The sequence below is a fragment of the Lathamus discolor genome, assembly GCF_037157495.1.
Source record: "Lathamus discolor isolate bLatDis1 chromosome 2 unlocalized genomic scaffold, bLatDis1.hap1 SUPER_2_unloc_1, whole genome shotgun sequence".
NCBI classification, from domain to species: Eukaryota; Metazoa; Chordata; class Aves; order Psittaciformes; family Psittacidae; genus Lathamus; species Lathamus discolor.
The window spans coordinates 631,086-641,502 of NW_027069094.1; the positions used below are offsets into that span (position 1 = coordinate 631,086).

A 10,417-nucleotide genomic window follows, 5' to 3' on the forward strand; every position below is an offset into this window, starting at 1 on the left:
ATGCTGCAGCAGGGAGCACTGGGGTGCCCATAGGGGTGCATTGGGGTGCATTGGCGTGCATTGGGGCCCATACTCACATTGGCATGCTGCAGCAGGTCCTCCAGGCGCGCGGCGCTGAGCCCGCGGTCGCTCCGCAGCTTCCGGCCCATCAGGTCCCGCAGGTCCCGCAGCAGCCGCTCGGCCTCGCGCACCTCTGCGAAGAACTGGGGGGGCAATGGGGTCGGGGGGGGTCAGTAGCTCGGTCAGTGGGAGGTCACTGGGGCCAGTGGGGCCACTGAGGTTGGGGGTCACAGCGGCATACCTGGAAATAGGCCCCGTTCTCCTTGAGGTGGGTCTCTACGCAGCAGCACAACTGCAGCATCCAGCTCCACTGCGTGCGCAGCGCCGCCAGGAATGACTGTGGGGACACGGACACGGGTACGGGACGTGGGTCCCAGGCACCGGACACGGACACGGGGCTGCCGCCAGCACCGGCACCAGCAGCGCCGTGCCCCGTCCCCCTCTGCTCACCTCGATGGTGTCACGGGCCGGGTGCTGCTCCCGCAGCAGCTGCTCCCCGCAGCCCTGCAGCTCCTGCACCCGCCGCTCCCGCAGCTCCAGCTCCCGCATCAGCCCCTGCAGGGAGACACGGTGAGGGACCCCCCGGCACGGCACGGACTGCACACGTGTGCGCACGTCTGAACACGTGTGCGGGGGTCTGTGCACGTTCATGGGTCCATGCATGTCCATGGGTCTGTGCATGTGTGTGCGTCCATGTGTATCCGTGCATCCATGCACAGCCACGTCTGTGTCCCTGTCCCTGTTCACACCTTGCAGCCCCAGCCGGGCTCATGCAGCCGCAGGCCTGTGCTGGGGGGGCTCTGGGGATGGGACAGGGACCCTGCAGGACAACGGCTGCGTGCAGGGACAGGGAAGGTACGGTACAGTCACACGCAGGGAAAGGGACAGGGATGGTGCAGGATGGATGCTGCACACACACAGGCAGGATGCTGTACCCGCACATGCAGGACGCTTTACCCACACACGCAGTGATGCTGTACCCACACATGCAGGATGCTGCACCCACACAGGCAGGATGCTGCACCCCACACAGGCAGGAATGCTGTACTCGCACATGCAGGATGCTATACCCGCACCCGCAGTGATGCTGCACCCGCACCCGCAGTGATGCTGCACCCACACCCACAGTGATGCTGCACCCGCACCCGCGGTGATGCTGCACCCGCAGTGATGCTGCACCGCACCCGCAGTGATGCTGCACCCCACCCACAGTGATGCTGCACCCGCACCCGCAGTGATGCTGCACCGCACCCGCAGTGATGCTGCACCCACACCCGCAGTGATGCTGCACCGCACCCGCAGTGATGCTGCACCCCACCCGCAGTGATGCTGCACCGCACCCGCAGTGCCGCTGCACCCGCTGTGCCGCGCACACCCCGTACCGAGTAGGCCTCCTGCTTGGCGGGCAGCGCGGGGCCGCGGTCGCTCCAGTCGAACGTCACCTCCTCGTCCTCGCGCTGGCTCAGCCACAGCAGCTCCGCGGTGGCAGCGCCCACGAAACCCAGCAGGGCCTCGAGGTGCCGCAGCCGCTGCGACGACGACTCCTGGGCAGGGCCAGGGCCAGTGTCAGCACCATGGGCTCCAGCTGCCCCCCACAGCTCCCCACGGGCTCCAGCTGCCCCCCACAGCTCCCCACGGGCTCCAACTGCCCCCACAGCTCCCCATGGCATTCAGCATTCTCATGGCCGTTATCTGCCCCCCCATGGCCATCATCCTGCCCTCCATCACCGTTACCCCCCGGCCCCAGGCACTCACCAGGAGCTCCCCGTACTCCTGCTCCAGTTTGCCCAGGCTCTCCCTGTAGGCGCCGCGGGAGCTGGGGGGTATCTGGGCCTGGGGGCGGAAACGGGTGGTGAGAGCGAACAGCAGCACCCACAGGGCACCCACAGGGCACCCACAGGGCACCCGCAGCACCCACGGCACCCCGATCCCGTCCCAGCACCCCAACCCCACAGAGCACCCTGGGGACCCCAGGCTCAGGTTGGGGACCTCCAGACGCAGGCTGGGGCACCCCAGGCTCAGGGCGATGAGGTCGGGCACCCGGCACTGACCTCGTCGTCGCGCGCCCGCTGCACCTTGGCGCCGAAGTCGTGGATGTCGCGGTGGAGGCCGCGGTGGGCGCTCAGCAGCGACTCGAGCGAGGGCAGGTCCATGCCCCAGCCGGCGCCCGCCACCCGGCGCTGGTTGTCCTGCACCCAGCCCCGCAGCTCCTGCACGTACCGCAGCGCCGCCTCGCACGGGGCCGCCGCCGCCGCCACCGGAGCCACCGCCGCCGCCACCGGGACCCCCGACTTGAGGCGCAGGTTGTACTCGGTGCGGATGGACACCAGGCGCTCGTGCAGGCGGTACACCCTGCGACACGGACATGGGGAAACGGTACAGCATGCGCCATGGACATGGGGATACGGTACAGCATGCGTCATGGACATGGGGATACGGTACAGCATGCGCCATGGACATGGGGATACGGTACAGCATGCGCCATGGACATGGGGATATGGGACAGCATGCGCCATGGACATGGGGATACGGTACAGCATGCGCCATGGACATGGGGATATGGGACACCCTGTGGCACAGACATGGGGATACGGTACAGCATGCAGCAGGGACATGGGGATATGGTAAAGCATGCAGCATGGGCATGGGGTTATGGTACAGCATGCGCCATGGACATGGGGATATGGGACACCCTGTGGCACGGACATAGGGATATGGTACAGCATGCGCCATGGACATGGGGATATGGGACACCCTGTGGCACGGACATGGGGATACGGTACAGCATGCAGCATGGACATGGGGATACGGTACAGCATGCGCCATGGACATGGGGACATGGTACATCCTGTGGCATGGACATGGGGATATGGCACAGCATGCAGCATGGGCATGGGACATGGGGACATGGCACACCCTGCGGCATGGACATGAGGATATGGGACACCCTGCGGCACGATCTGTGGGAGCATGGGGGTCATGGGGATACGGCACACTGCAGCGGCAGAGGACAGGGACATGGAGAGCGAGGCGTGAGCATGTGGGGATATGGGGACATGGGGGGACATGGGGAGCTTTGTGGGGCTTCAGGGACGCAGGGGACATGGAGACACAGGGGGATCCGGGGAAGAACAGAAAGGAAGAGGAACGTGGGGGCACGGGGGACACTGGGACACAGAAGCAGCAGGGCACAGGGTGTAAGGGGCGCACGTGGCACGGGGCACACCACACTGGGCACGCTGCGTGGGTCACAGCACGCATCGCCCCCCGCGCCAGCCCGCGGCTGAGCCAGTACCTGCGGTACATCTGCTCGCCCTGCGGATGCCGCCCATCCTTGAGGCTCTGCACGTCGGTGAAGAGCAGCCGGATCATCCCATCAGCCTTGTCCAGGTCCCGCTCCACCTCCGCGGCCTTCTGCGGCCCCTTCCCCGCCTCCAGCAGCCGCAGCTCCTGCATGGAACACGGACGGGAATGGGAAAGGGAACAGGCCCGGGCATGGGAGTCAGAACGGACCCAGGAACGGGAGTGGGCACTGGCACCATCATGGGCATAGGACTGAGCACGGGCATGGATGGGGAAAGGGACAGGGCACAGGAACGGACATGGCCCGGACCCACGAATGCACACGGGGATGCCCCCGGTGCCGCGGCGGCACGGCCGCTCACCGCCTGCAGCAGGGTATCCGCCTGGTTGAGCTGCTCCTCGCAGAGCCCCGACTCCATCTGCAGCTTGGTGACAACGCGCTGCAGCCGCTCCAGCCTGCGCGACACGGGGGGACAGCGTCAGCGGCGGGACACGAGCCCGCCGGCACTGCGTGCACGGTGACCCTGCCCCACTGATCCTGTCAGCGCCAGCCCCATCCTGCCCCACACCCCGCAGGGCTCTGCCAGCCCGGCGCTGGTGCCGGCCCTGAGCCCACCTGCACACCCAGGTGCAGCCCTGCCGGGGTGAGGGGCCCCATCCTGCTCCCCACCCCATCCCCATCGATATCCCGCTTTCCATCCCTGTCACGCTTCCTGTCTCCATCCTGCTCTCCGTCCCCTCCCCTTTCCCATCCCCATCCCACTCTGCATCCTGCACCCCATCCCATAACCTTTCCCATCCCCATCCCACTCCCCATCCAGCCCTTTATCCCACTCCCTACCCCAACCATCACTCGACTCCCAGTCCTGCCCCATATCCCACTCCCCATCCTGCTCCCCAGCCATCCCCATCCCGCTCCCCATCCCGGCCCTCATCCCTGCGGCCGCAGGCTCCGGCCCCGCCCTGCCCTGCCCTGGCTGCCTGCCTGCTCCCGCTGCCTGCGCTGATCCCAGCCTGCGCTGCCCGCTCCCTGCCTGCTCCTGCCTGCGCTGCCGGCCCCGGCCCCGGCCCCGCTCCCATCCCGCCCCACCGAGTCCCCCGGAGCTCGTGGCACCGGCACAGCCCAGTTCTTGGCACGGGCACCACTGCCCCGAGCCCTGAGCCGGACGTGCCGAGCGGAGCCGGGCTGCGCTGGGCTGTGCCGAGCCCTGCGGCCACGTCGCTTCCCGGCAGCGGTGACTCACCGGGCAGCTCAGGGGGGGCCGGGACACCCCAAACCCAGCCCAGCCCCGTGGTCTGGCCACGTTCCACCAATGCCACCGCCCCGGCACGTTCCAGCACCGCCTCAGAGCATCCCGGTATCCCCCACCACTGCCCTGGCTCATCCCGGCACTGCCGCCGCCCCGGCACGCTCCAGCACCACCTCAGTGCATGCCAGCATCCTGCCTCAGCCCTGGCACATTCCAACACTGCCATTGCCCCAGCGTGCTCCAGCACCGCCACCGCCCTGGTGCATCCCAACATCCCACCAGCACCCCGGTGCACCGCAGCATCCTGATGCTGCCCCGGTTCACCCCATCACCGCCACGCCGGTGCCGCCCAGCGCATCCTGTTATCTTGTTATCCTGTTATCCTGTTACCCCGTTACCCTGTTATCCCGTTATCCCATTATCCTGTTACCCTGTTATTCCGTTACCCCATTATCCCGTTACCCCGTTATCCTGTTACCCCGTTATCCCATTATCTGTTATCCTGTTACCCTGTTATCCCGTTACACCATTATCCCATTGCCCCGTAATCCCATTGTCCCGTTGCCCTGTTATTCTGTTGCCCGTTATTCTGTTACACCGTTACCCCATTACCCAGTTATCCTGTTGCCCCATTATCCTGTTATCCCGTTGCCCCGTTATCCTGTTACCCCATTATCCCATTATGCCATTATCCGGTTACCCCATTACCCCGTTACCCTGTTATCCTGTTACCCCATTATCCCATTATGCCGTTATCCGGTTACCCCATTATCCCATTACCCTGTTACCCCATTACCCCATTACCCCGTTACCCCATTGCCCCGCACGCACCTCTCGAACTCCGCCCGCAGCAGCTTCTCGCGCTCCAGCACAGCCACGTGCAGGGCCCCCCACTCCTTCTCCACGTCCAGCGGGTGGTACCCGGGGGGCACCTTCAGCTGCCCCGCCTGCACCGCGCCCTGCACCGGGGCCACCGCGCGTCACCGTGCCCCGCAGGGGCCGTGCAGCCCCCACGCCACGGGGCAGCCCCCACCGGCACCCAGCCCCACGGCTCCCCCCACCCACCCCCGGGACCCCCAGTACCCTCCCAGGACCCCTCCGGACTCCCGACCCCCCAGGACCCCCCAGGACCCCCCTTCGTGCTCTGCCCCCCCTGACCTCCATGGCCTGGAATATGGCTTTGGAGCGGTTCTTGTCGGCCTCCTTGGCCGGCAGCTCGGACTCCTTGAACTTGAGGAACTGGCGCCAGAGGAGCTGCCGAGGGGGGGAACAGATGAGGGGGAACCCTGGCACCGGCACCGGCACCCCCTGGCACCGGCCCCCCCGGCCATGGTGCCACGCGCGGGGCGGGTGGGAAGGAAGCGCCGGGCGGGAGCCGGGTGGTGCCGGTGACTCACGGGGCCGATGGAGGCTCTGAGTCAGAGCGGCCGCGGCGCTGGCGCTGCCACAGCTCTGGCATGGCCCAGGCACAGCCCTGCCATGGCCGCAGCTCTGCCCCAGCCAACCCCACCCCAGTGCCGCACCGGCACCGAGCCCCCGCGCCGCGCGGCAGGAGCCCAGAGGGTCAACGCTGAGCACACGGAGCCCAACACACGGCTCACGGAGCCCACGCACGGCCCAGCGGGACCGGTACGTGGAGCCCAAAGGGTCAACCCCCGACACCAGTGTGGATGCTGCCGGTGCCGGTTTGGGGCTGCCGGCACCGGGAGGCCTCGTCATGGCATGAGACAACCCACGGCTGGGCCCCAACGAGCTGCGGCATCACCAGCACCTCCCCGGGCACCGGGGTCCTTTCATGGGGACAAGGGGGGATTTGGGGACATGGAGGGGATATGGGGGGGACACGGGGGGGACACGGGGGGGACACAGGGGGACATGGAGGGGATATGGGGGGACACGGGCTCACGGCCTCACCTCAATCTCCTCGTAGCTGGCAGGCACGCGCCGCTCCTCGAAGCTGACGGTGTGCTGCCGCATCCACTGCAGCAGCAGCGTCACCACCTCGTAGTACTCCTGCCAGCGCAGCTGCAGCTCCTGCACAGGCACGGGCACGCGTGGGCATGGGGATACGGGGATATGGAGGCACAGATATGGAGACACAGGCACGGATACGGGCATAGGACATGGATATGGGGACACAGGCATGGATACAGGCATAGGACATGGATATGAGAACACGGGCATGGATACGGGCATAGGACATGGATATGGGCATAGGACACGGATATGGGGACACGGGCATGGATATGGGGACACGGGCATGGATACGGGCACAGGACATGGATATGGGGACACGGGCATGGATACGGGCACAGGACATGGATATGGGGACACGGGCATGGATACGGGCATAGGACATGGATATGGGGACATGGGCATGGATATGGGAACAGGAGAAGGATATGGGCCTCGGGATATGGGCATAGGACATGGGACATGGATATGAGCAACATGGGTGTGCAAGAGGGGGACATGGCAATACGGGATACGGAGATATGGGGGACAGAGAGATACGGGACATGGGTATGTGGGGGATATGGGGACACGGGGCCCGGTGCCGCCACTGCCACAGGACGGGTCCCCCCCCATTGTCCCCAACTGACGTTGGCCTTGACGCCGTCCTGCGCCTCCGGCACGCGCGGCATGGCATCGTACAACGACGACACGTAGGTGATGATGGACTTCTCGTCCGGCTGCGGCACATCCACGTCTGCGGGGACACAGCACGGTCAGCGGGTACGGGGTGGGGGGGGGATGGCGGGGACGGGTCCTGGGGTGTCCCCCGGCACCTTCGGGGTCCAGCAGCCGCGTCACCCCCAGGTCACGCTCGGCCACGGTGAAAGCCTGTTCCAGGTTCTCCAGGTTGCTCTGGCGGTAAACGCGGCTCATGTCGATCAGCATCGGCCTGCGGGAGCCACGGTCAGCACCGGCACCAGGACACCGGCACCAGCACCACCGCGGGGACACCGGCACCGGGAGCCAGCAGTGGCTCAGTGGCACCAGGCACATGGACCCAAAGCAGGCAGAGCCCCGTGGAGTGAGCAGCAGCCCCCCAGCCCCACTTTGGGGCAGGAACAGCCCTGCTATGGGGCGGGCATTAGCAGCACCCTGCGCTAATGCTGTGTGGGGCTGAGTCCCCCCAGAGCCCAAAGCAAGGATGGGGATGGAGATGGGAAGGGGAAGGAGATGAGAAGGGGATGGAGATGGGGACAGAATGATGGGGATGGGATGAGGATGGGGATGGAGGTGGGAACAAAGGGGTGAGGAAGGAATGGAGATGGGCTGGGGGTGGAAAGGGAAGGGGATGGGGATAAAAATGGGATGGGGATGGGGACATGGGGATGGGGACAAGGGGATATAGAGGAGGATGCGGATGCGGATGCTGCGTCCATGCCACAGCCGGCGCCGGCAGCACGTACTTGTGCCGGTGGATGATGGCGTTGAAGAGGCGGCCATCGCGCCAGCTCGCCGTGAAGTTCTCGCAGCGCAGCCCCTGGTAGCCCTCGACCATCCGCTGCGACCAGAGGAGCAGCTTCTCCTTGGCTGTCATGTCCTCGGACTGCCCCGTGACCTGGATGTCCGAGATCTGCCGGCAGCGCCGCGGTTACTGCGCCGCGCTGGCCCCATGGCACCGGCCCCACAGCAACATCCCAGCCCCACGGCACCATCCCTGCCCCATGGCACCCACCCGACAGCAACATCCCAGCCCCACGGCACCATCCCTGCCCATGGCACCCACCCGACAGCAACATCCCAGCCCCACAGCACCATCCCTGCCCCATGGCACCCCCCCCACGGCACCATCCTGCCCCATGGCACCGGCCCCACAGCAACATCCCAGCCCCACGGCACATCCCTGCCCCACGGCACCCACCCCACAGCAACATCCCAGCCCCACGGCACCATCCCTGCCCCATGGCACCCACCCCACGGCACATCCCAGCCCCCACGGCACCATCCCTGCCCCATGGCACCCACCCCACGGCACCATCCCAGCCCCACGGCACCATCCCTGCCCCCATGGCACCCACCCCACGGCACCATCCCAGCCCCACGGCACCATCCCTGCCCCATGGCACCCACCCCACGGCACCATCCAGCCCACGGCACCATCCCTGCCCCATGGCACCCACCCCACGGCACCATCCCAGCCCCACGGCACCATCCCTGCCCCATGGCACCCCCCCCACAGCAAACATCCCAGCCCCACGGCACCATCCCTGCCCCATGGCACCCACCCCACGGCACCATCCCTGCCCCACGGCACCCACCCCTGCGGCACCCCCCCCACAGCACCAGCCCCGGCACCACCTGGAAGTGCAGGATGATGGTCCAGATGAGCCCCAGCGTGAGCTTGGGGTTGCCGTCGGCGATGTCATCGTTGCGGATGTTCACCAGCTTCACCTATGGAGCACACGGGGTTGTGGTGACGCCGCGGTGGCACCGGGGGTTCCCGGCGGCACCAAACCCCCCCAGACCTCCCCTCACCTGGCGATGCTTCAGGTAGTTAAGGGCGATCTGCACGTTCTGCAGCTTGTGGAAGCGCATCCGGCCCTTCTCGCGGGGCTGCGGGGACACGCACTGAGACCGGCGGCACCGGCACTGCCCCGGCACAGCCCCGGCACCGGCTGAGCCAGGAAACCCCCGGCCCGGCCCCGGGGCTGCTGCAGGAAGCGCGGCTCAACCGGACAATGGGCTCAGGCACCGGATCCGCGCCCGCGCTTCCTGAGCACCGCGGGCACCGCGGCAGCACCGCGCACCCTGCCCTCGCCCGCTGGCATGGAGCCCCTGCACCCCCTGCAACACCGGCACCGGACAGACCGGGGACCCCCGACACCCCAAGTGCACCGCGGGTCTGCTCTGACCCATGGCCGTGGGGCGCCAGGGAAGCCCCACTGGCCTGCAGTGTCGCTGGTGCACCAGGACCCCGGTGCCGGCACCTCCTGGTGACACCATCACAGGACACCACTGGGGCTGGTGTTACGGAAACGGCGCGGCCGGCCGCCATGCGGTGCTGCACCGGGACACGCGGTGCCACACGGGGACACACGGTGCTGCACGGGGACACGCGGTGCCATGCGGTGGCTGCACCGGAACTCGCGGTGCCGTATGGTGCCATGCGGTGCCGTGCCCACCACTCACCAACCGCAAGCTCCGACGACGTCGCGCTCCCGCGGCTGCCCGGCAGCGCCGGAGCAGGAGAAGGCAAAGCCCGAGGGGGCCGGTGAGCGCCGGGGCACCAAAGCAAAGAGACGTCCCCGCGTTAGAGCCGCGGCGCCGGCATTGGCCAAGCAGGGGTGGGGGCAGATGCAGGGGGCACGAGATGGGTGGGTGGTGCCGATGGCTGGGGGGTGCTGATGGGTCGGTGGGCGCTGACATGGCGGCTGGTGGCGGCGGCGCGGGACTCACCAGCTTGTCCCCCGAGAGCACCTCGAGCAGCGAGATGAGGTTGTGCCCGTCCCGCAGGTCCTCGTACAGGTCGTTGACGTGGCGCTGAGCCTGCGGGCGCCCACCGCTACAGCGTCACCGCGGCGCAGCCCGGCACGGCCCCGGTGCCCGCGGTTCACACACACACACACCCCCCCCCCAGCTGCAGCCGGTGCCCACCCCCCCCAGGCCCCGTTTGAACCCCCCCAGCCCCCTGCCCATCCCGGCGCGGTGGCTGTGCCGCATGCAGAACGCGGTTGTGCCGCGCGGGGGCCGGTGCAGGAGCGGGGTGTGAATGAGGGGCAGCGCGGTGAAGCCGCGGCACACACAGACCTACCTCTGCTCGCCAGTGCTGCGCGGGAGAGGCAGAAAGAGAA

The 10,417-nt window shown here is 67.4% G+C and overlaps 2 protein-coding genes across 4 annotated transcripts in view; one reads left to right on the forward strand and one right to left on the reverse strand.

The window, feature by feature from the left end:
- PLEC (plectin) overlaps nucleotides 1-10,394 on the reverse strand; it is a 30,458-nt gene extending 20,064 nt beyond the window's left edge. The window contains exons 1-19 of one of the 3 annotated variants that reach the window (XM_065664138.1): nucleotides 10,378-10,394; nucleotides 10,023-10,112; nucleotides 9,756-9,790; nucleotides 9,102-9,179; nucleotides 8,925-9,017; nucleotides 8,033-8,199; nucleotides 7,403-7,518; nucleotides 7,217-7,323; nucleotides 6,528-6,647; nucleotides 5,772-5,867; nucleotides 5,445-5,572; nucleotides 3,726-3,819; nucleotides 3,356-3,510; nucleotides 2,112-2,412; nucleotides 1,816-1,893; nucleotides 1,443-1,604; nucleotides 511-615; nucleotides 302-397; nucleotides 78-203 (exon numbers count right to left, since the gene is read on the reverse strand). In XM_065664138.1, the coding sequence (XP_065520210.1) occupies nucleotides 78-203; nucleotides 302-397; nucleotides 511-615; nucleotides 1,443-1,604; nucleotides 1,816-1,893; nucleotides 2,112-2,412; nucleotides 3,356-3,510; nucleotides 3,726-3,819; nucleotides 5,445-5,572; nucleotides 5,772-5,867; nucleotides 6,528-6,647; nucleotides 7,217-7,323; nucleotides 7,403-7,518; nucleotides 8,033-8,199; nucleotides 8,925-9,017; nucleotides 9,102-9,161 (2,004 nt within the window). In that variant the 5' untranslated portion in view covers nucleotides 9,162-9,179; nucleotides 9,756-9,790; nucleotides 10,023-10,112; nucleotides 10,378-10,394. Of the gene's footprint in view, nucleotides 1-77; nucleotides 204-301; nucleotides 398-510; nucleotides 616-1,442; nucleotides 1,605-1,815; nucleotides 1,894-2,111; nucleotides 2,413-3,355; nucleotides 3,511-3,725; nucleotides 3,820-5,444; nucleotides 5,573-5,771; nucleotides 5,868-6,527; nucleotides 6,648-7,216; nucleotides 7,324-7,402; nucleotides 7,519-8,032; nucleotides 8,200-8,924; nucleotides 9,018-9,101; nucleotides 9,180-9,755; nucleotides 9,791-10,022; nucleotides 10,113-10,377 lie in introns of those variants that run through there. The other 2 variants (XM_065664139.1, XR_010608983.1) reach the window with 2 other exon arrangements.
- Nucleotides 9,991-10,417, forward strand: part of OPLAH (5-oxoprolinase, ATP-hydrolysing) — a 3,192-nt gene continuing 2,765 nt past the window's right edge. Inside the window, exons 1-2 of the mRNA XM_065664134.1 lie at nucleotides 9,991-10,085; nucleotides 10,230-10,329. Coding sequence (XP_065520206.1) covers nucleotides 9,991-10,085; nucleotides 10,230-10,329 — 195 coding nt within the window. The remainder of the gene's footprint in view (nucleotides 10,086-10,229; nucleotides 10,330-10,417) is intronic.